This window comes from Aythya fuligula, chromosome 1 (assembly GCF_009819795.1).
Source record: "Aythya fuligula isolate bAytFul2 chromosome 1, bAytFul2.pri, whole genome shotgun sequence".
NCBI lineage: Eukaryota > Metazoa > Chordata > Aves > Anseriformes > Anatidae > Aythya > Aythya fuligula.
In genome coordinates, this window is record NC_045559.1 from 25869844 (window position 1) to 25893204 (window position 23361).

The 23361-nt window shown below is 38.6% G+C and overlaps 1 protein-coding gene across 1 annotated transcript in view; it reads right to left on the minus strand.

Annotated features, from left to right (window-relative positions):
* The window catches only part of LOC116489095 (ankyrin repeat domain-containing protein 26-like), a 57820-nt gene that overhangs the window by 10301 nt on the left and 24158 nt on the right, over positions 1-23361 (minus strand). Inside the window, 24 exon segments of the mRNA XM_032187183.1 lie at positions 644-879; positions 1583-1864; positions 3166-3307; positions 3729-3841; positions 4671-4741; positions 4744-4804; positions 6178-6231; positions 6233-6256; positions 7793-7886; positions 8088-8230; positions 8232-8264; positions 8972-9124; positions 10906-11127; positions 11129-11268; positions 11271-11862; positions 13096-13242; positions 14807-14990; positions 15256-15469; positions 16632-16770; positions 17012-17045; positions 18615-18770; positions 19573-19808; positions 20640-20806; positions 20809-21633. Of these exon segments, the coding sequence (XP_032043074.1) occupies positions 644-879; positions 1583-1864; positions 3166-3307; positions 3729-3841; positions 4671-4741; positions 4744-4804; positions 6178-6231; positions 6233-6256; positions 7793-7886; positions 8088-8230; positions 8232-8264; positions 8972-9124; positions 10906-11127; positions 11129-11268; positions 11271-11862; positions 13096-13242; positions 14807-14990; positions 15256-15469; positions 16632-16770; positions 17012-17045; positions 18615-18770; positions 19573-19808; positions 20640-20806; positions 20809-21633 (4462 nt within the window).

Consider the following 23361-nt stretch of genomic DNA (forward strand, 5'->3'; position numbering starts at 1 on the left):
ACCTGTAGAAAGCAGCAAGTTAGTAACACTTTAGCACTGAATACATTTGAAGCATTAGGACTTGAAAGCATGCCATATATTTACACAGCTTCTTCTCAAAGGTGCATCACCTGCAGAAGAACTCCGGGATACTCTCCGCCACCCAAGGAAAGCACAAACCTCACACATACTGCCAAAATGGCAGCCAAAAAGATTGTTTTTGTGTCACAGAATCAAGAGTCCACCCCCTGGAAAGTCTATCTTTATGCATTCCTAGTTTGCAGACAGTGGGACAGGACATTCAGTCACTCTTTTCTGCCTTACACAGAAGAAGAAGAGGAGGACATTATTAGAAGGGGCCAAAAGGATGCCTGTTAAAATGCTGTTAACTTCAAAAATACTCTAATAATAGGATGACCAGTGGCAGCACTGCTGGAACACTGACATGAAATGAAGGCAGTTCTTAAAAAGGGGAAGGGTCGTAGAGGACTCTTTTTATAAAATTAAAAAATTGAAATTTGTAATATGCCATATTATGCACATTTACTGACATAATGCTGACCAGAAGTAGAAGAGGGATTTCAGGAGGAAATTGTACAATGTTTTTCATACAACTTGCTACCACTTCACATCTTGCTAACACTCCAAAAAAGCACGGACTTACCTTTCCAGCTTATTTGCTAGACATCTTCTAATTTTCACTTCTTCCAGATACAGTTCTTTGTATTTTTCCACTTCTGCTTGTGTGGATTCTTTTTGAAAAATACTGTCTTGTTGCGTATTTTTTATCCTGTCCAACTCACATTCAAGATCTTTAATTCTGTGTTTTAGTTGGTTTCTCAGCGAAGCATGGTGACTGGCTCTGATTTGTTCTAACCTGTCTTGGGAGGCTGCCTGTGTCTGAAGCAGATAATGCAATTTCAACCACCATAAAGAAAAAGAGAACTGTCTCTCTCCCCCCCCCCCCCCAACATACTCAATTTCAAGGGCCCAAACTTACAAAGTTGAGGCAACTGTGCCTCCTCACTACCATCAGCAATCAAGACAGAACTCTGGAACTACCACATTAAATAATTAATTCAGAGCGGTATCTGCTCTTAGCACTATTATTCAAATGTAGTACCAAAAGAACATTATCTCTGCAGCACAGGTCAGGCAGAAAAAGATTCTATAAAGAAACTATGAGGGTACTATCCCACCCTCCTGCCCCCTTCACAAAAGTCTGTGTAACTTAAGTGACTTCTTTCCTGAGCACTTTACCCCACAGAATGATAAAGCAAGACCTGGATGTCTGGCCAAACTATCTAAGTTACAATGCTCATTTGACGATGAACAGAGAGAACAAGATCACTAGACAGCTATATCCTCTAAGAACTGCAAAACCAAGTCTGCCATGGGCAGACTACAGACTTGGGATCCTGCAGGCACGTCACACACACAAAAACATTTTAGCCCAACCATTTTCCCTTCTCCCACTTCCCTTCTGGGAAGACAGAAGCACAGCACTAACATACAGAATGAGGCACCATAAATAAAATACTAAAAATGACAGAAAAAATATAATGTAATAAAGACTGAAGGCAAAAATGACTACTTAATATACCTGCAAAAACAAATTGACTTCTTGTAGCTTTTGTCTGATTTCTTGTCCAGCTCGTTCTTCCATCTCTCTTTTATATTGCTCTATTTGGCTGTGATCCACCATATTAGTTTCCAAACGATGTCTGAGGTTTGCCACCTCTTCCTTCAGCTGGCATTTACTCTTCTCCAGTATTTCATGATTCCCACGCAGAGCAGACAGCTCTTCTCGCAAATCCTGATTTTGTGATTCCAGCTGCATACATTTTTTCGACTCCAGCTCCAGCTGCTGGGAAAGTTCACTAACCTGTAGACAGCAATAAAATAAAGGTAGACGGGTCAAAAAACATTAAATTCAGTGAAAATTCATATAGGAAGGCCACCAATACTGTATTTGTTATCTTCTGACACAGTATTAAGACCAAAGTAAAGCTAGGCTTGTATTTTAAAAGAAGAACAGCTTTAACATCATTACCAACAGGATTCCCAAGCTCCCATCCTTCCTTAGTTCTTCTGAAGCAGGTCACACACCACAAAGAGGTACTAAACCAGCAGCATTTCCCTTGTGGGACTGGGATGAAAGGTGCTAGGGACGCTCTTGCCCGAAATGCTCCTCTGCTCATGGGACATCAAACACGCCTCTACCCAGACACCAGAAAGAACGCCTATTGTGTGTGTTGGGGGGGAAGCGCTGCAGTGCAGAACGGAGTAGGCACGAGCAACCAATGCTCTTCCTGCCGTTACTCTGAAAGCTTTGCAAACAGTGCCTCAGGAGGCCCATTTTGGCAGAGCTGCTGGAGGAAGGCCTTTTCTCTCCTGGTCAAAGCTGATGTGTGGGTGCAAGGATATGGAGGATATAGCAGATGTCCCATTAAGTCCCAAAGGTCAGCTGCGGTGCTGTCTTGCTCTCCTCCTCCAGAAATATACCCTTTTTTATACCTACTAAAAATACACTCAGGAGGTTCCTGCCTTTTATAAATAGATAGAAAAAACAAACAAACAAACAAATAAACAACCAACGACAAAAAAAAAAAAAAAACAGAAACCCTCAGGAAACAAAAATAAATAAAATAAAATAAATAAAATAAAATAAAATAAAATAAAATAAAATAAAATAAAATAAAATAAAATAAAATAAAATAAAATAAAAAATAATCTTCATTTTACAGTGCCTACACACAATGCTATTTCCTTTCAAATAACAGAACTCTTCGAATGGCAGTGAAGCCACGAGAATGCTACGAGCCTTTGGACTAAGAATGGGCCACCACAAGGGCACTTGAGGCCTTCTACAGAACCTTCTAAAGCACACGTGTGCCTTAGCAGCACCTCTCAGTAACGAGGGGAAAGGTAGCTAAAGGGTTCCATGCAACTGAACAAGACACCCACGGCAGCTCAAAAGCACTTCTTGGTCCTCGACATCAGGGTGCCCATGGCTAGGGAAAGACGGGCTGAGACAACTGCTGGTAAGTTAGAAAACTTCTTCATCCCTTCACTGCATCCTGCCCTGGGAGCCAACAACACCATTTAGAGAAGCAAGTATATGAGAATAATATTACAGATTTCCAGAAAATAATGCCATATATAAACAAACAATCCAGAACTCACCTTTGTTCTCAATCTGCCAACTTCATTGACCATTTCAGAATACCTGTTCTTCATTTCTCCCTGGAAATTAAACTGAGACTCTCTTTCTCTGGCCTCATACATCCTGATTTTCTTCATAGCTCTGTTTAGAAGCCTCTTGCACCTGAGTGGCAAATTAGTCAAGAAAACAATGAGGTGAAGGAACTACCAGCCTGTTTCACATTCTCAGACATAAACAGCATAAAGATGGCTTTAACACACTCGACAGACCAGGAGTTACTGAGAAAAACCAGCATTCCAGTGCCACAGATCACTTGGAGGGTCCACCTTGCGCCTCAACGGAGGGAACAAATGGAGAAGGGACTTCCTTCCCTCCCAGGAGACTTGCAGGGCAACCTGCATTTGAAGTTCTTTTGGCAGCTCTGTAAAAGCATAGGCACGCTTACAGAAGAGCCTTGTAAGGCCTAGCATGAGGCTTGAATTTGCTCACAGACAGTTACCCTCACCTATTTTTACACTCGAGTCCCATAAAGTTTGATTTCTGCTGTATGGGATCTCCCTTTAAAGTACTAATCAAGCCATACCTGTGACATTCTTTTTGCAGTTCAATGTTTCTTTTCATTTCCTGGTCCAGACGCACCTCAACTGGGCGTTTCAACTCTATCAACTTCTTCACTTTCTTTCTCTCACTCTCGCACTTTCAAACAGAAAAGATACATGGCACAACCAGCACAGGGACAGCATCTACATGTGGTATGCGCAGGTGGCGTTCTCCACAAAGAAGCTGCAGTACACCCCTTTCAGAGTTCAACAGAACACTAGGGTCCCTGCAAACATTTCTGCAGGAAATCACTTCAGGTTCCACACAGAGGGGCCAATACTGAGAGACAGAAAGAGATGTCCCCACTGAAGCAAAGGCCACCTCTCCTAGGGCTTCATAGTGAGAGGGTGGCAAAGACCTTCTCATTGAACCTTCAACAAGGAGGAGAAGGTGGCTCTTCTGGAGCTGGTCAATGTTTCATTCACCTCTGCCATTCCCTCTGCATGTTCTTTGTCAGTGTTTACTAATTCAGTCATCGTTCTTTCTTTTGGTGTCTTCTCAGGCAAAACAGAAGGGATCTGGCAGTTTTTCTTGCACTTTGTACTTGCTCCTTATTTTTCTGCAAGAATTTTAAGCTCCTGCTATTCTGAAAAACCTGTAGCAGCTCCTCCATACACTGTACTGGAAGCATCAAGTGTTTTAACCCTGTCCCAAAGTCAAGGGACTATATGACCAGAAGGAATTTAAATGAAGAACTGGGGAACTTCAGTTTTGCAAAATGTGCTCAAACCACACTGTTTTCCAGCAGAACCACTCCAGCATTTACAGAGACATACTCCATGAGCTTTCTTATTCAATTCCTGCATAACCCCAAATCAACAGTTACTTGTGGTCCGAATAGCAAGAAGAGAAAAGGCTGAGTATGTTAAAAAGTCAGCAAAAATGTGAACATAACTCTGGATACTGAGTAGGTGTTACGGCTCACCTGTTCTAGGAGCTCGGCCTTTTCCCTGCCAAGCTGAGCAAGACGATCTTCAAGATGGGTTCTTGACTTCATTCCTCCTCCCACATACTGCGTGAGTCTTTTGATGTCAGAGGCAGCAAATTCTGCTTTTGCATCTGTGGAAGTAACAATGGCAAAGAAAAAAAACAACATAACTAGAAAGCCAACACTGCTATATGAAGTAGTAACTTAACTGGAAGCAGGGTACGCTCTCCTCTCATCTACAGTGAATATTAATACAAAGTGTAAAACACAGCTCAGGAACACAACCAAGAACAGCACTTAAAGCTAGTGGAAAGAGTCAGTGCTCTGTATGTGACAAATGAGGTTTACAACTCTAGGAGTAAGACGACACTCAAAATTTCCCTACCACTTTCTTCACAAGTTCCTCTTGATTTCATAATGATACATAATTGTTTAAGTTCATATTGATTTGTCTATCCTACATTCACTGCTTGTGTAGAACTACATATCTTCTCAGAGCAAGAAATGTTTTCAAATCAGCAATATTCTCCTTTTACACAAGCAACAAAGATTTGAGTCACAGATGTATTTATGTGGAAATGAGCTTGTTTATTCAGTTCACATGTATAGAATAAAAGTTAACTAGATGTGTTGAGTAGCATATTTAAAAACAAAACATCCACTAATCTACAGAAAGACAAAAACTTTGCACAAGGTTTAGGTGTAAATTTACAATTTTGTAAAGCTTTCTCATGTGTCCTTACAGAGTAGGGTCAAATCCGGGTCCTAATGCACAACAATGTAGAGGTAAGATAAATAAATGTTAAAAAACAGTGTATGTATGCCTGAAACCTGATGATTGCTTCTAAATTAGTATGACACCAAAAGAGGAAGAAAGAAAAGAAGGCTACAAAGAGCTCAGACTTCACGGGACAGAAAACCAACAGCTTTTTACTTCCAGCAGATCCCTGCAACAGTTTCATTCCACAAACAGAGTCCCTTAAGAATACTCCAGGGTTCACAAGATGCTAGACCATGCACATACACCAGCTGCCAGCCACTGCCCACGCATCACCTCACTTAATTACTTTTTCCTTACCTCAGCCCCTCATGTAGCAGGACAGCACCAGAAATCTATTCACATGTGGGAAAAGAAGCTAACGAGCTCATGTGGAAGCTGTGACAAAGTGCTGAAGATAACACAGATCTCCCAAGTCCAGTCTCCCTTCTCAGCCTTCAACCACACATCTCCCTCCTGCCCACATCATCCATCATATCCATCAAAGAATCATGCCAATGAACACAAGTATCCACATACCACCACACAGATACAAAATGCAGCAGCCAGCAGAGGAATGCAGAAATTTACAGCCTTTACCTTGAAGGTGCCTTGCCCTGAAACCAGAAGGGTATTTGTCAGCTCATCTGTACTTTACAACGTACCAATCTTTCATTAATTACCTGCATACAAAACAAAACAAAACAAAAAAGACTAAACCAGTTATTTGCGAAGCCATTAAGGTACCTGCTGATGTTGGTACTCTTCTGCAGTTGTCTGTGTTGTCCGCAAGCCAGTTATTCAAGTCCTCTAGGCGATTATGAACCTAAGGAAGTGTTTAAAAAAAAAAAAAAAAGACACAATGACTTTCTAGACCGAAGTTTCACACTTCAGTACCAGAAATAAATATTACACACATCTTTCCATCTCTTCATAGTTTTAATTTTTATCCTACCACCAACAATCCAAACTACCTTAGTCTGATGCTATCATAAAATTCATAGCAATCATCACCTCTGCCATTTGCTCCAGGGAGAGAACCATGTAGAATACAAAGAATCTTCGATGAATGGGAAAATATCCTTGGTGTGTTCACAGTACATTTGAAAGTCATGTTATCTTAACTAAGGGGGAAGTGTAAGCACCTGTGACTGCCTTCCCTCCTCTTTTGCCAGTGTCAGCACAGCATGCAAAGTTCAACTTTCAGGTACAATTATTTTTGAAACCTCTTCAACATTAATTAACTAAGGTGTAACAATGACCCTAGTGTATCAGTTAGAATATAAAAATTATTTACTTCATATAAGCCGCAGAATGAAACCACCTTATTTATGCTAATATTAACCACTGAGTTGGGGCACTGAGAAATTCCAAGCCTTGCAACAAGTTCTGCAAATGATACCATGAAAATTCCTCTTTACTGTTTCATGAAAACACACACCAAGCCACCAAGGGCAAAGCAATTCTGCACAGCAAAATCTCTGGGGAATATAATCCTTGTCCCGGTCTGATCAGAGAATCGTTAAGGCTGGAAAAAGCCTCCAAGATCATTTGGTCCAACCATCCCCTACACCATGTCCCTAAGCACCAGGTCCAACCTTCCCTTAAACACCCCCAGGGACGGTGACTCCACCACCTCCCTGGGCAACCCGTCCCAATGCCTGACTGCTCTTTCTGAAAAGAAATGTCTCCTCATTTCTAACCTGAACCTCTCCTGGTGCAACGTGAGGCCATTCCCTCTGGTCCTATCACTAGTTACCTGTGAGAAGAGGCCAACCCCAGCTCCCCACAACTTTCTTTCAGGCAGTTGTAGAGAGCAACAAGGTCTCCCCTGCGTCTCCTCTTCTCCAGACTAAACAACCCCAATTCCCTCAGTTGTTCCTCCAGTCAGGCTTCTGGCATAAAGCTCTTGGCACCAATATCAGTTGTGGAATTTCCCTGGGGTAACTTGCTGAAAATCTTTCAAGATGCACATACTGATATGTGTCTGAAGCAGCATCTGATGTCATGACAGGTATAAAACGGAAAATATTTAAACCGGCACTTGAGCATCAAAACCTTACCTTAGACAGCATTAAGTAGGGCTTGCTATAATATTACAAGAAAACTCTCAAAACTGGGAATCTGGGGAAGCACCCAGCAGGATTTTCAGAGCCGCCTATCGTCAGCAGAATTTAGGAACTGATCTCCCCTACACTGTCCAGAAAAATCCCATCTTATAGCTTTCTCACATAAAATAAATTACTATGCTAATAAGCTCAAAAAAAAAAAAAAAAAAAAAAAAAAAAAAAAAAGGAAAGTTTATTCCTCAGTAAGCTGACTAGCTTACTGAGGAATAAACTGTATAACCTGACTAGCTTACTGAGGCAGAAGTTTGCAGATCTTTCTGAAGTGCTTCAATCCTGTTGGTTTGTTGTTTGGCCGTGGCTTCCAATCTGGCATTTTCAATTTCAAGCCTGAAAGAGAAATACAGGTCTTATGACAGAAATTCACATGAGTACAAGTTCTGAAAGAACAGTGTGAAAGAACATATCTAATCTAATGCAAAACCTTCTTTTAAAACCCTATAGTAATATCCTGTGATGCAACAAAACAATCCTGTTGTTTTCATATAATCACAGAAAGGAAAATCTTGTTTCACTATGTTATCTTCTTACCTTTGCACGTGCTCTTCCAGTTGTTTTATAGTAGTATTAGTTCCAGAAGATGATAACAGAATGTCTTGCAGTTTCTGGGAAGAAGCTACTAATTCTCTTTCCTTATTATCTAAGACAGTCTTTAAGTCGTGAACACAATGTTCAGGACTGAATACGCTGTTGTTCTGATTCCTGCAACTGAAAAAGTTCACAGTAAAAATCCATACTAGCCAGGTTAGTTTCTCTCTAGAGAAGTCAATGGGTGCTAAAGAATTTGAGTACTGCATGTATCTGCACATATAATCTACTCAAAGTACTGTAATCACCTGAAATACATTTGAACCTTCACTTCTCTTAGCAAATGAATAGAAATCGTGTTACTTCATATTATACCGGCCTCTCCCATCCTTATATTGAATTTCTATAGCACTCATCTAAGCACTGACACCACCACTCCTACCCTTTTAGTTACTCATGACATGGAATCCGCTTGCTTGCTAGACCACTGAAAATTATTAATTAATAATTAATTTCAGTGAACTGAAAATTTTCAGTTCATCTTTCTCCTAAAGTGACCTCACAGCTCCAAAATAATTAGATTCTCATGACTTATATTTCAGGAAAAGAAAAGCATAGGCAACTATCATGGTTTTGTCTGGTACAGATTAATTTTCTTCAGAGGCTCACACAATGTAGCATTTTGGATTTTTGATGAAAACTGTGGTGAAAACACACCAATGTAGACAACACAAATGTCATAGAGCAGTGTGTACATAGAGCCAAGGACTTTTCAGCTCCTCACGCTGCCCTGCCAGCGAGGAGGCTAGGGGTGCACAAGAAGCTGGGAGGTGACACAGCTGGGACAGCTGACCCACACCGGCCAGAGGGGTATTTCATTTCTATACCTTGGTTTTAACCTTGTCCAACTCCTTTTGCAAGCGCAATTTGTCTTCCTCCAGGTCACTGCGGTGGTGCGTAGTAACTTCAAGTGCGGCTTCTGACATAGACTGCTTTTTAAGAGCATCAGCAAGTTCCTGCTGCAGCTGTCTGACCATACCCTAAAAAAAAACAGTAAGATGAGCATGAAGAATAGCATATGAAACATGCCTCTGCTTCTTTACTTAAACTTACTAGATCATATAATTCAGTGTTCGCATAAATTCAAAGGTGTGAAATTTTGCGTGCCACCAGCAGGCACCTGCACGTCTCTTCTCAACTGCACACATACAAACTATGAGACACTCTTTATGAGAGTTTTCTGTTTCTAAATAATAATAAAAAAAAAAGGCTTAAGTCATATTCTTCTTGGAACAACACAAGCACACACTGTAGTCATGTATTCATTTTCTAAAAAAACACAAATCTGTTTTGATGTAAGAGCTAAAGATATTGCACTTATAATCAAAGGTGGGACTTTGTCTTAGGTCTCTCCTTGTGCTATTCCTCACTATGCAAATATAATTAAACTCTTTTGAAGCTTTAAGTACATGTTAAATCACATCATCTTAGAGTCTTCTTACTGAATTCATTTTGGATGAACATTATATATCTATTAAATTTGTAAGGTAGTAGGAAAAATATGAAGCAATTTACAGGTTAAGTTGACTGACAACACTGCTGCACTACTCCTCCCCATGTCCCACCTTTCAAAGTAAACAAAAATTAAGGTGGTTATCAGACACATTCAAGTACTTAACTCACTCAAAGATTCTGAGTTTGTTACGAAGAAGGAAAAGTAATTTTAGATCACCATTCAAATCATTAAAGGACATGAACCTCACAGCAGAGAGTCTAAACACAGAACGTGATTATTTCCTATTTCTAGACAGGAAAGATTAAACAAAATGGTTAAGGCAACTTTTTAATCATTATTCTACCTGGAATTGAGAGTACTCTTACCTATTACAATAACATACATAACTACACATTTTCCCATCCCAGCTTTTTCAGCTGTCTAGCTATTCCTTGCTTCTACTCCATCGTAATTTTCAGTTCCATCCATTTTATTGACAAAAGTCATCTACAATTGGGAGCAACACTTGTTTCATGCATATTTGAGACATACAAAAGTTATGCTAGCACTCTGCAAAGCAGCACATTTCATACTCATGCATTGTATCAATTTGCAGAAAGTTTAACTGATTTCCTAATTAGCCTTTCTTCTGTGTGGCTAAGTAGCCTTTCACAGAGGCACAAAGAAATGAAGTATTTAAATATGGCTATACAACAAAAAAAATAGAGAAGACTAAACTTAGGTCAGTGTTCAAAATCAAATTATTGAGGAACTGACACGTACTTTAGAACTCCCAAAACACATACAAAAATTAACACCTGGACAATACTAATGGTCTTCAATTTTATCGCATCTTACAGAGAAGCATCTTTATTTCTTCTGTAGTAATATACTATAAACACTTCCCCCCTTCTTTCCCCCCCAGTCACTTCACTTACCTGCATCTTCATTTCTCAACCCTTGCATACTGGATGGTTCTTCTTTATGTGTTTGTGTGTGTGTCATAAGTGCATTAGGTATATCAAACCACCCCTCTACACGGCACAAAAAGGACTAAGGAAAAGGGATGAAAAAAGTTCTAAGGAAGAACTTCCTCCTTCATCAAACCCCACATTTGGATACCTTTTTCTGTTTTCTCTGATGAGATCTTGGCATTGACATCCGATTTGCCAAAATCTTTCACAGTTCCAGGAGAAACACAAACAAACCAGAAAAGAATCAGCATGATTTGGTCCTATGCATATAACATAAGCATGATTTGTTTCAGAAATATAAAACAATTTCAAGAAATAATAAATTTTAAATTGTTCTGAATGTATAATTTACCTCTCTTTCTACTTTGTCAGTCTCGTATTTAAAGACTTGTTCCCTTAAATCAGTACACTTGGCATTTAAATCCTTGTTTCACTCTTCTATTAGATAAACTTGCTTTTCTGTATCAGCTCTGAGTTTGTTGAAAATGTCTTTAAAACGGTCCTGCCCATAATCCGCTATTTTTTCTTTCATGATCCTCTTGTTCTGCATCTCTTCCCATTGCTGATGGAGTAAGAAGGTTTTCACTCTGGAGCTGGGCCAATCGCTCCTGCAGGGACTCCTGTTTTATTACAAGTTTGCTTACTGGATCTTTCTCAAGTTGTCGAGCATGATCACATTCCTTTGCCCGACACTGGCCTTGACTTAATTCTTTTTTGTCATTTCTAAAAGCAAAGCTTTTTCTCTGAGCATTTGTTTCAGCTGGTGAAGCTCATTTTCTAGAGTATTAGCTTTGCTTTCAGCTTTACACAGCTGCTGAGACAAGCTCTTGTTGGTTTCTCGCACATCAGAGAGGTCATGGTGGAGCTTGTCTTGCAACCGAAGCCATTCATCACGTTCTCTCTGAAATGTTCGTTCGACATCACTTTTTGATGTCTGATGACGTTCAAGATCTTGAACAGCAGCATTCAGGCGAGAACGAAATGATTCAATCTCTGTCTCCAGTCTGTCTTTGCTTTCTTTAGTCTGCTCAAGTTTGGAAGTTAGCACTGCGGATTCTGTCTTCAGTAAATTCAGCTGTCCATTGTACTGAAATACTGTTTGTGTTAAGGCTTCCTCATTCAGTTTAAGTTCCTTTTTAAGATCTTCATTCTTTTCTTTCAAAGTTTCGTTTTCCTCTAAATATTTTCCTTCATCCTCCTGGTGCCTAAGTTTTACTTGGTCAAGTTCTAGTCTTAGCATAGCAATCTCATCTTGCAGTAACTGATTTTTGTACAACAGGTCCTTTTCCCTTTCATTAGTGTCAGATTCCTGAGCGACAGGGAAAATGAATAAATAGCCAGTCGGGAAATTAATCTGCAAAATACACTTTCAAACTATGTTTTAGCATTTGTAATACTGAAGCATGACTGCTAAGATGAGAGAGAAGTTTCAGGTGATACATAAGCTACTGTACAATGCATGTGTACAAGTGCATGCACTGGAATTTTACCAAACCCTTAAAAGCTGTATGAACATCCCAAACATATGCCTTCCACCCCCGGCCTTGAAGCAGCAACTCAATAATAATTTATATTTGGGATATTTTAAATACAATTTTTTCAAGTGTCAATGTTTTCTTGTAACCACATACCTTTGAGTTATAAATCTAGTAGAAACAGAGATATAAAAAGGTTATTTTCCTTTTCTAACATGAAGCTGAATTGCAACAACTATAAATGCTACCTCTCCTCTTGTATCAGCCCTCAAATGACTCAAGGCCTAGCTTTTTTTCTTTATTACTGAAAGCAAACTATACGACTCCAGCAATCATCCCTTAAATGCAGTACTCTTACGTGTTTTCTGCTCATAACATACATAAATTATTTCCACATTAATGTAAAAATCCCATGTTCTTTGAAAAGTACAACAAAGAACAAATAATTACTTGAAGCACTGGATGTTCTTAGCAAATTCAGTAAACCCTTGGCAGGTTTGAGGTTATTTTTCCTCCTCCTCCCCCCCCCCCCCAGTAGAGCTTTGCTTTTTCTCTCCTCCAATTATTTGATCTCCTAGATAAATTTCATTAATTCTTCATATTCTTTTATAAAATTTTAGAATGTGAAGGTGGAAGAAGGCATACTTCAAAGTAAACAGATTTGATGATGGTATAACTAATCCAAAAGCCAAGCAATAGGATTGCAAACAGCGTTAAAAAACTTCTTTCCTGGTCAGCCTTGAGGTAACTGTGTGTCTGATTGCTAGCAACATTAAAAATTATGTTAAAAATTATGTTAAAAATTAACATCCATAAAATGAAAAATAGCAGATAGCTTAAGAAATTGGATAAGCAGTGTAGTATTTTATATTGGCTATTTCCACATACAATTCAGGGAAATTCATGGAACTGATGCTGCTTTCCCAAACTTTTGAAGACATCAGTAACATAGTTGGGTTATATTGACAACTGTAGATAATCCAGCAAAAAGCACAAAAAGTTACTTAAGATTTATAATAATTTTAGAATGAGAGCAGTGAAATTTAATTAGAAACAGAACTGCTTACCTCTGAATTTTTTCCTATGGTTATTCTTGTCTCTTCTTCTAGTTCCTTCTGTCTCCACAGGTGGCTGTTCAAAATTCCTTCTTGTAGGGCTCTGGCACTCTTTTCCTGAGAGAGCTGTCTCTGTGTTTCATCACGCTCTTCTTCAACCTACAGTAATATAATTGAACTTCTGAATCTTGAGCAAAATCAGAGCTATCAATATCTTCCCAGTTCATTCTTCTTTGTATTTCATGCACTTTTGCTTCCTCAAGAGTTACAATATTCCAACTTGCTAAACTAGATTTAATATTGTTTCCAAAATATCTCCTTTGAATGGCAACTTTTTTGTTTTGTTTTGTTTTGTTTTTGTTTTTGTTTTGTACTGGTTTCAGTTTCTGTGGCAGGGGACAAACACATACTCTGACATAATGTGGGTTGCGTAGATCTGGCTTCTTGCCTGTTTATGTTCCTGGCTGTTTATTCTATGCAAGAGAAAGTATTCCTAATGTTACAAATCTGACAACTTACGTGAACCCAAAAGCAGAATCCAGGTATTAGCCAGCTGACTACATATTTAGGAAGATGCAACTGCCCTTTAGGGCAGACCGTACAGAATTTTAGTAAGCTGCTTCATCTTGTCCTAGACAAACAATACAGATTGATGGCAAGCATCCCACAGGCTAACCCTACTAGAGCAAATGATTTAGACTGCTCTGAATTTAAATGTATTATAATTATTACTAAGCACAGACTTACAGATCCATTTTCAGTATTTGAAAACAAGCATGTTTAGATTTCTGAATTAATAAAAAAAAATGTATGAACAGCACATGTCCAAGTTTAGCTTGCACAATCAGCATTATAAAAGTTTTATACTTAATGAATCACTCTCTATACCAAAAATAAATAAATAAATGTAAGAAAGCTATTATTCTTGGTAACATATTCCATACAGAGCTTAAGCAGAAACCCAAGTCAAATTACTAACACAATATACGTACTCACTTCAAACAGGAATGGACATTCATATGCTTAAAGTCAAAGATACGAGAACACCCATACATCAGTTTTAGCACTAACATTAAGAGCAACATAAACTGAATAAATAACATTTCTAAAAGCACATCATTTCCATTGACTGTACCCTACTGCAATGTCCTAAGCAGAAACTGTGTAGAACCATGGCAGATATACTTAAAAGTATGTAAAGACCAGTGAAAAGATCCACAAAACCATTCGTAAGAATTTCATCATCTCAATCACAGGAAATAAAGTACTAAAGCTGTAATAAAAATACAGGCGAGAGAGGTTTACCTGGATTTAGTCCCCTGACTGTGGGCAACAGAAGTAGTGTACAGAATCTCAGGTAAATGCTACCATTTGGGCCTGAATTTAAATCCCTGTTACTATACCTGCCCTGCAAGAATATTATTTTTTTTTTCAGAAGGAAAATAAATTTTAAGAAAAAAAATACAATGTTTTGTGTTAATTAGGAAAAATAACTCCAAGTGAGGCTTTGCCTGAAATATGAATAAAACCTTGATTCTGAAAAAGGAGAAAATGAATCTTGCCTGTAAACCTGCCTGTGAACCAACAGTTTTCTACTGTCCTCAAAATGTGGCGATATAGTTATTTAATGCCTCTTCCATTAACCTCTTTTTCTGAACATACTAGAATGCAATGTCAATTAAAACAAACAGAAAAGAGATGTTTACCTTAGTATTTAATATACCTGTTTTAAGAGCTTTCTCAATGTTATTATCTCTGTTTGTAAATTCCCTGAGTGCAACTCAAGTTGTTGTTTCTTCTCCATCTCTTTACAGTATTGATCCTCTTTCCTTCTTAGCTGTTCTCTTGTTTTCTCATACAGCATTTCAACTCTGAGCCTCTTTTCTTCTTCTTGTTTCAAAGAAAATCTGTGATTTAACAGAGATTATCTGAGGAACTAACTGCTGATATAAAAAGTAAATATGCCATGTTAAGAACTTTCAGAGGCAACTTAAACCGTAAAAATGTCACATCTTTTCAAATACAGTTTTAGACTTTTAAAATAATTGTAATTTTATTCCATTAGTGGTGGAAGACATCTTGTGCATCAGCTGTACAAACACACAAATAAACTATTACGCAACGTGAATACTGACGAGATAACACCTATGATCAGAATAAAGGATTACATACTTAAGGCTTTGGATATCACTTTTCCATTCCACTTCTTGGTGAGCCAATATGGATTTCAAATCTTGAGTCTCTTCTGCTATTAATTGTGACTCTTCTTTTTCACTTTCCAATTTCCTGACTTCTCTACTAAGAGCTGCATACCGACTTTTTTCGCGTTCTATTATCTGTTCATATTGAAGAAGTATGTTCTGAATTTTCAGCAGAATAACAGAACCTATTTGGAGATAGAAAATAGACAAAATTGCACATACACACAAATACTTTCCAATGTATAACCTATTTAATACTTAGCTGTATTGAGTTTAGGTGGCAAGGCTTTGGTAGCGGGAAATCTCTGTGAAAAGGACAGGGGCTGCCTATGCCAGACACAGATGAAGCAGACCCACCACAGGACACAGCTCAGCCCATCAGCCAAGCTTGTGGCATCTCCAGGAAAACGTATTTTGGAAAGGGCAAAAAACACCACACAGGCAGAGGAGGAGAAGGGAAAAAAAAAAGCATGAGTAAGAGCAAACATCAAGGTCTGATGAAGGTTGGGGAGGAGGTGCCCCGGATGCTTATGCAGATTCCCCTACAGTCTGTGGAGAGCACCATAATGGAGCAGGCATTTCCCTGCAACCCCTGAAGAGGACCATGCTGGAGTGTGTATCCACACCGCAGCCCATGGAGGGCCCCACATTTCCTAAAGAACGTGTAGTCAATGAAGAGCCCGCACTGGAACAGATCTTCATGACAAGAAATGCAGCACATGCAGAGCCCATCCTGGAGCAGGTTTATCCTGAAGCACCACAGCCTGTGGAAGGTCCCATGCTTGAGCAGGGAAAGGTGTGAAGAGGAAGGAGAGGCACTGCTTTGCACAGACTGCAAACCCACCATCCTACCCGCACTGCTCAGGTGGTGGGACTGAAGTGAAGTTAAGCCTGAGAAAGGGGTGTGAGGAAGGTGTTGTTTTAATAGTTTTTTTATTATTATTATTATTATTCGGTCTTTCTCACCACCCAAATCTATTTTAAATAGCAAACAAATTAATTTTCCCCAAGTGGAGTGTTTTGTCCATGACAGTAATTGGTAAGGGATGTCCCTGTCTTTATCTCACTCGTTGATTTTTTTCATCCTATTTTCCCCCACTGTCCTGTTGACTAGACTAGAGACATAAGTAAGATGCATTTGCTGATGATACAGATAGACATAAAAGATAAGGTGAGATGAATTCCACACTCAGTGCTGAAGAAGTTCATACTTCTCTAGGGTGTGGGCAGGAGTTGTCTCTCATCGCAAACTTCAGATCAAAATAGAAAACTGAAAAATTAGGTATACAAAGAGATCATGTTTTAAAAGAGGAACTTGTAACAGAAAACAGTGATTTGAAAACTTACCTGCATGATCCACACTAAGCTGTTCTAACAGCAACATAGCTTCTTTGTAGGTTGGAGTTGGTGATTCAACATCTTCTGTAGTTGTGTCAGATGACTGCGTTAAATCAAGGTTATCCATAACATCCATTTGTACGCTGACCTAAAAAAGATATATAAAAGATACAATATTTTCTGCATACAACAACACATTATTATAGATCATTACAGATGCAAGAACAATTCATTCTCTCATTTGCAGCCCATAGATTTGGCTCATATAGTGTGAAGTTGCACACTAGCAGAAATTTGTGCATCTGGTGGACCACTACATAAAGGCTGTTCCTATCTAACTGATTAAAAACCGATACAGAATAATTATCAAGAAACTAATTTTACATTACCTTGTTCTTTTCACTCCCTGTTTTTGCTGCAGGTCTGGAAAACAGAAATACATTTCATTACTGGAATGCTTATTCTGCATCACAAGCAATATCTGAAGTTGCTCTGAAAACTATTTCATAAGTGAATTAAACTAAAATTTAATATAAGAATTTTGAACATCTAGTTGAAGACCGATAAAAAAAGTCTTAAGTGTACAGGAAAGCTATCTTTCCCACAAGATACTAAGAATAATATCACAGAACAACCCAGTTTGAAAGGGACCTCAAAAGATCATCAGGTCCAACCTCTAATGCTATTGCCTGTGAGCTCTGGTAGGTTAAGCCCAGCTAGCCACTAAGCACTCACTAGCTGCTTGCTCACTCCCCCTGTGGGGGAGAGAATCAGAAAACCAAAAGCAAGAAAAACTCATGGGAAGAAATAGAAACAGGGATAACTAAATGAAAAGAAGAAAAAAAACAATAAAAAGATGCAAAACACTCACTACCACCCAACAGCAAACCAGTGCCCAGACAGTCTCTGAGCAAGACTACACCCTAGTTTTAGTGGTGAGCACGATGAAGCTACATGGTATGGAATATCCCTTTGGTCATTTTAGGTCAGCTGCCCTGGCTGTGTCCTTTCCCAGCCTCTAGCCCATACCCAACCTACTTGCTGTGATGGCAAAGTCAGAAACAGAGAATGCACTAGCACTGTGAAACCACTGCTCAGGAGCAGCTAAACCACTGATTTGTTATCAATACTGTTTTAGTCATGTATCTAAAAAACACAGCACTGTGTGGGCTGCCAGGAAGAAAACTAACTCCATCCCATCCAGACTCAGGACATCTAGGCATGATGGTGTCACTCTCAGTTTGAGGACTGCTCGTTCAGTCAAACTTATTTAGTCATTACAATTATTTTTGTACAAAAGACGTCCTGAGTTCACTACTTTCCACTTGAGGTAGTTTCAGGCCAGCAAAACATCAACTTTTTTTTTTTTTTTAAACAAAAGTTCATTAATGAGGGAAAACTGCTCTTCAGCAAGAACTATGTGCCTGCAACCTGTACTGATAAGCTCTGTGCAGTTTCTCCTTGATGCTTCATGCATCTGAGACAGCTTGATGGCATGCCAAATACACTGAATTAGTTCTAGAAAAACTGTTATTCACACTCTACAGCACAGTGGATTATAGAGATACTAGAGCAACATCCAAAGCTTATACAGCTGTCTTTGTGCTGTACTACAAAGGAGGTAATATTTCTCTTTTTGGGCAGGCAAAGAAAAGAAAAAAATAGAGAAACCTGTAGTGTACAAGCAACTTTGCCTTTTATTAGTCTCCCATCTCCCTTAAAAAATGTATTAAAAAAATGTATGTTTGTGCACATATAAATGTGTGCACACATTCAAGTAGTTCAGAATTTGTGCTCATTTTCCCCTATCATTAGCTTGACTAATATGTTCAAAGCATTCTAAGTAAGTGATTTTGAACATAAAAGGCATTAGATTAAATTGTCACATGAAAGAAGAATCATTGTATGCATTCTATATACAAAACTTATTTTTAGCTTTCAGGTCAATTTTTATAACAAAATTTTATTTATAATATTCCTTATATTCAGTACCTTTCTTCATCTTGAGATGTTTCACTGAAAGTGCTGTCATCCAGTACTTGAAAATGATTTCCACTGGAGGAACTCATCCTCTGATTAGCCTTCTGCTTTGAAGACTGTCTTTTACTCTCATTTTTCTTTACATCTTTTGCTTTCAGGAAAGATTTACTACATTAAACAGAAAGAAAAAAAAAAAACACCAACTCACCAAGTATCTTACATAAAATATGAAGCATATGCTCCAGAAACAAGTCCTGAAACAACCAAGACTAAACACATCTGTGATAAACCACAAGCTTGATTCCCAAGATTCTAGAATACACTCAATTATTAAAACATTTTCCTCTAGAACTGAGGAAGAATGGTAGAATCTGAGGAAAATTCAGGTAAGGTAGAACATCCCTATCCCCATCAGAAGAAGTACATAGAGCAGAGATTCCCCTCAGAGGAACAGTAAAAAATGCTTGAGGTTACGTAAAAGCATCTGCAACTTCTTCAAACTTTTTAGATAAGTTTGCTAATACTATCTTTCCCTTTTTCCTGACAGAGGCAATCTAAGCTTAATGAAAAGGAAAACAGCTGCATGAGGATTACTAAAGTCTCCTAGAAAAGGGAGAAAGCAAATAAGTCCCTACTTTTCTGTGTGGCTATCTCCTAAGACAATAACTCTTTCTTCCAGTCTTATGGCCCTGGTTTTGAAAACATGCTTAGCCTCAGTATTGACAATTAAATTCACAAGATCTCTCTCTCACCCCCCACTGCAATAAATCTGAACTTCTGTTATGAACTTAGCTCTTCCTGAAAATATTATTTTTCTTAAATGCTTGAGACGCAATGGACTATTCAGTGTGGCTTTCAGCACTGAGGAAACTACTTCAACTACTATAAGATTAAAAAAAAAAAAAAAAAATCCTAAAGCTACTTAATATTACAAATAAGAATTAGAGAGATTTTTTTTCAATCTCTTTACCTTTTTATTGGCATTTCATTTACATTTGAAGTCTCCTCAGATGAAAAATCCTTTTTGTGCTTTTCTTCTATTATTTTATCATCCTCAGTTTTCAAACATTCATTCTTCCTGAGATTAAGCTTTTGTTTTATTTGCTGATTTGCATTGCCTGCTGGTGCATTTAATTTATCAAGATCTTCTTGTTTCTCCACTGCCTGCATTTTGAAACATCTCTGCTTCCTTTTTTCCTTCTCAACCTATGAAAAGAAAGATCAGCTCCATATATTTCTATTTTTCTACAGGAGAGAAATACCATATCCATGATCAAGTAATTCAAGCTTTACTTCTGAAATCAAATAAAATAAGACCATTTCAATTCATATAGGGAAATACTTTCATAAAAATTACACTACAAAGTATACAGTCAATGAAAGTATGCTGAATCCATCTGTGATTTAAAGCATAACAAAAACATAGCCTTTAGAAAGAAAACAATGATTTATCTTAAAACATGAACAACAGAAAAGAAAGCATTACTGGAGGACGAGAAATTGGAAGGACTACACACAGTTAGTTGTAAATACACAGAGAATACAAGTGGAAGTATGCTCGGCTACCTCCTTAATGGGGGGGAGCAAGGGGAATCTCAAACCCACAAGCAGAAATGGTTTCACAGCAAACAGGAATTTTAGTGAAGGGCAATGAAGGCACGCCATGCACAATTCACAGCAAAAGAATAGATTAGCCAAGACCCTGTTCAGAAGCTATTTTCATTCTTTGATTGAGAATCAGCACTGGTATAGCTGTGTGCGTTTCTTTTTACAGCAATGAAGTGATAACCACTTACACTGGAACTGACTGTCACCTATTATTAAACTGAAACAATAATACATTCTATTTTCTCAAAACCTAATCAAGTAATGCGGAGGACAACTCTCCACTGCTCTCTGTATTCATAAGTAATGAAACATTAAAACAAAGAAACAAATTGCACAAAGCACCTTCCATTGATGATGAATAGCTAATGTGAACAGGACCATTGAAACGCGGAAAGGCTAAAGAATAAGGAGTAGCAGGTGAACTTCTACCTCTTTTTGTAGCTGTACCTTCTCTTTCTCCAAAGACAGGAATACCATTTGCAGCATTCCTACCTTACCCTTTAATCTTTCCACATCTTGTTTTAGTTCTTCATCAAGATTCCTTTTCAGCATGCCACATGATTGCTGAGTATTTGCAAAAATACGTTCAATTCTGCTTCTCCTATTTTATTGTTTTTGATAAGGTAGTCTCTGGAAATATTGTCACTAAGACAGAAGTCTCTTCCCAATTTCTGTTCTGCTACAAAAAATGCATTTTCATCATCTGTAGAAGCAGGTCTTAAATTAGGACATATATTAGAAATGTCATCCAAAATATTTGTTTTTAAACAGTGTCTCAGGGAGTATTCAGGATTTCCCTCTGCATTTCTACCACTTCCATACTTGTTCTCTTCCATTTCCGTAGTAGGCACTTTATTTTCCTCTTCTTTTGTTAGAGGCACTTTTGTATTATCTGCATCATTAGTGCAAACTCTTTCATTTGTACTCCAGGTATCTTCCATGTTTGCATTTAAGTTATTTCTATCAGGAAGAACACCAAGCCTTGGAATTACAATTTCTATTTTGGGTTCTTTTAGGTCTGCATTAAGTTTAGTATCTCCAAATTCACTTTTACTTTCTAACTTGTTGTTTGATTCTGTCATGCCAGATGAAGCAACGTGAAAACTCTTCAGTTCTTCATTAAAGTTGTCTTCTGACATTTCTTCCACAAAGGAAGTAGTTTTCACAGGTTCACAAACTTCACCAAACAGCTGCTTCAGCTCTGCTGTAATGTTTTTAAAGTTTGTTTTCAATTCCCTTTTCTCATTTTCAACCCACATTCTTTCATACCTTTCTTCCCAAGGTATTGGGCTTAACTGCTTGTCAGCACTGTGGGAATCCTCATTTTCTGCTAGGGCTTCCTGATGTGAAATTTCTGCTTTGTCAGCCTGATTTTCATGTGCTGTTTTTTCTATCAAGTTGGTAGTTTCTAAAATATATTTTCCTTGAGTAAGCAGGTACAGACAGAAAGATTACCAAAAGAAAGGAAGTTACAGTTAATCCACGTAATTTGTGCTGCAAGCTTATCCATCATACAACAGAAATAAAGATACTGAATCGCTTTTATTTTCTTCAATTTTTCCTTTTTTTTTTTTTTTTTCCTTTAAAATAAAAGGACTTACTTTAGAAATACTTTTTCTTCAGTTAGATTTCTCTGGACCTAAGGATTGCTTTTACCTTTTAGCCTGCCTTCTCTCTACAATTGGTGTCACTAAGTAGCTTATTTTTTTCATATTTGATTACTTTACTTAAAAACAAACAAACAAACAAACAAACAAAAACATAACACAATAAACAAATAAAACACAATTGCCTGAATTTTCCCACCCTCCTTCCTTCATCACTTTCTACTGTTTGGCATTTTACAATTTCCTGCCAGCTGAGCTAATATAGTGCAAGTGACCATAAAAAGCTTATTATCCACCATAGGGAGAACTGGCTACGTTACAACAATTCCCCGCCCCAATCAGAAATGTTAAATTCCATTCCAAGCTCTGAAGAAAAATATTTATTAGGAAAGCCTGTCCATTCCTTCCCTCAACCCCAAAACAGGAACCCAAACTTCTATCAAACCTGTACAATGCCTCAACCCCTCCACCGGCTCCTCTCTCCAGTATCCTCAGATCCCTGACCCCACCCACACTTTGTTCCTCAACGTTTCTGACTGCTCACATGCATCACGCTCCCCTCAATAAGTTCCCTCCCTGTGTGGCTCCTCAGCTTGTGCTCTCTTCTAACTAGGGCCTGCAGCCTTGGTGTCCAAGCTTCTCACTCCTTCTATTTATTATAGACAGGCCCTTTTCTCCCTTTTAACTCTGCAGAAATTCCTCCTGTCACAATGGGGAGCAGCATCTCAGCCAGCCACCACCAGTCTTGGCCACTCCATTTCCAAGCTCCGTTCTCTTTGCTCAACTTTCGCCACCTTCCAAATGCCTCGAGCTCGGTGCTCTGCTGTGGGAGTATCGTCATGGGGGTCTACAAGCCCCATGCTTGGTGATAACATCGGACTCGTGAGGATGAAGCCATGAGGAATGTAAAGTGAGAAGGAACAAAGAAGTGGTGATTCACAGGATGCCTTGCTGTCTCAAACTGCTTGTTCTCCAGCCGTTAAGATATGGAAGTTGCTAAATGTTCGCTGTTGCTGGGCAAAGTTGTGAACCAATGAACAGCGAGTGGGAAAGTACCGCTTGTAGAGCTAATGGTATAAGAAGGGAGCCTGTCCTCAATAAAGTTGTTGAAGTTATTGATCCTTAAACATACCCTGGTGCTTGTGTGGTTATTACGCCACACTCTGCCTGTTGAAATTATGACCCTCTTTCAGGGTGCCTGGGTGCGGGGTCAAAATTACTTGCTCCACTGTCCTTTGAATGTTACAGCAGATTCCAGACACTGGAATCTCACCGGAGACCCCTAAGCAGCCCTGTCCTGTATGCCTAATATAAAAAGAATGCCTGTTATATACCCCTCTAAAAGGCCCTCCAAAAATTCTTTTCAAACACTTATTGACTTGATAAACCAAGGGACATCTTGTATGAGCAAAGAAAGCATCTGGCAGATCATCTCACCAGATTTTTGCTTGACCTTTCTCTTACAAAGAGGAATATCTGTCATGTTTTGTCCAACAGGTTAGGAGATGATAGAAAAATCTTTCTCCCCCCTTGAATATGCATTT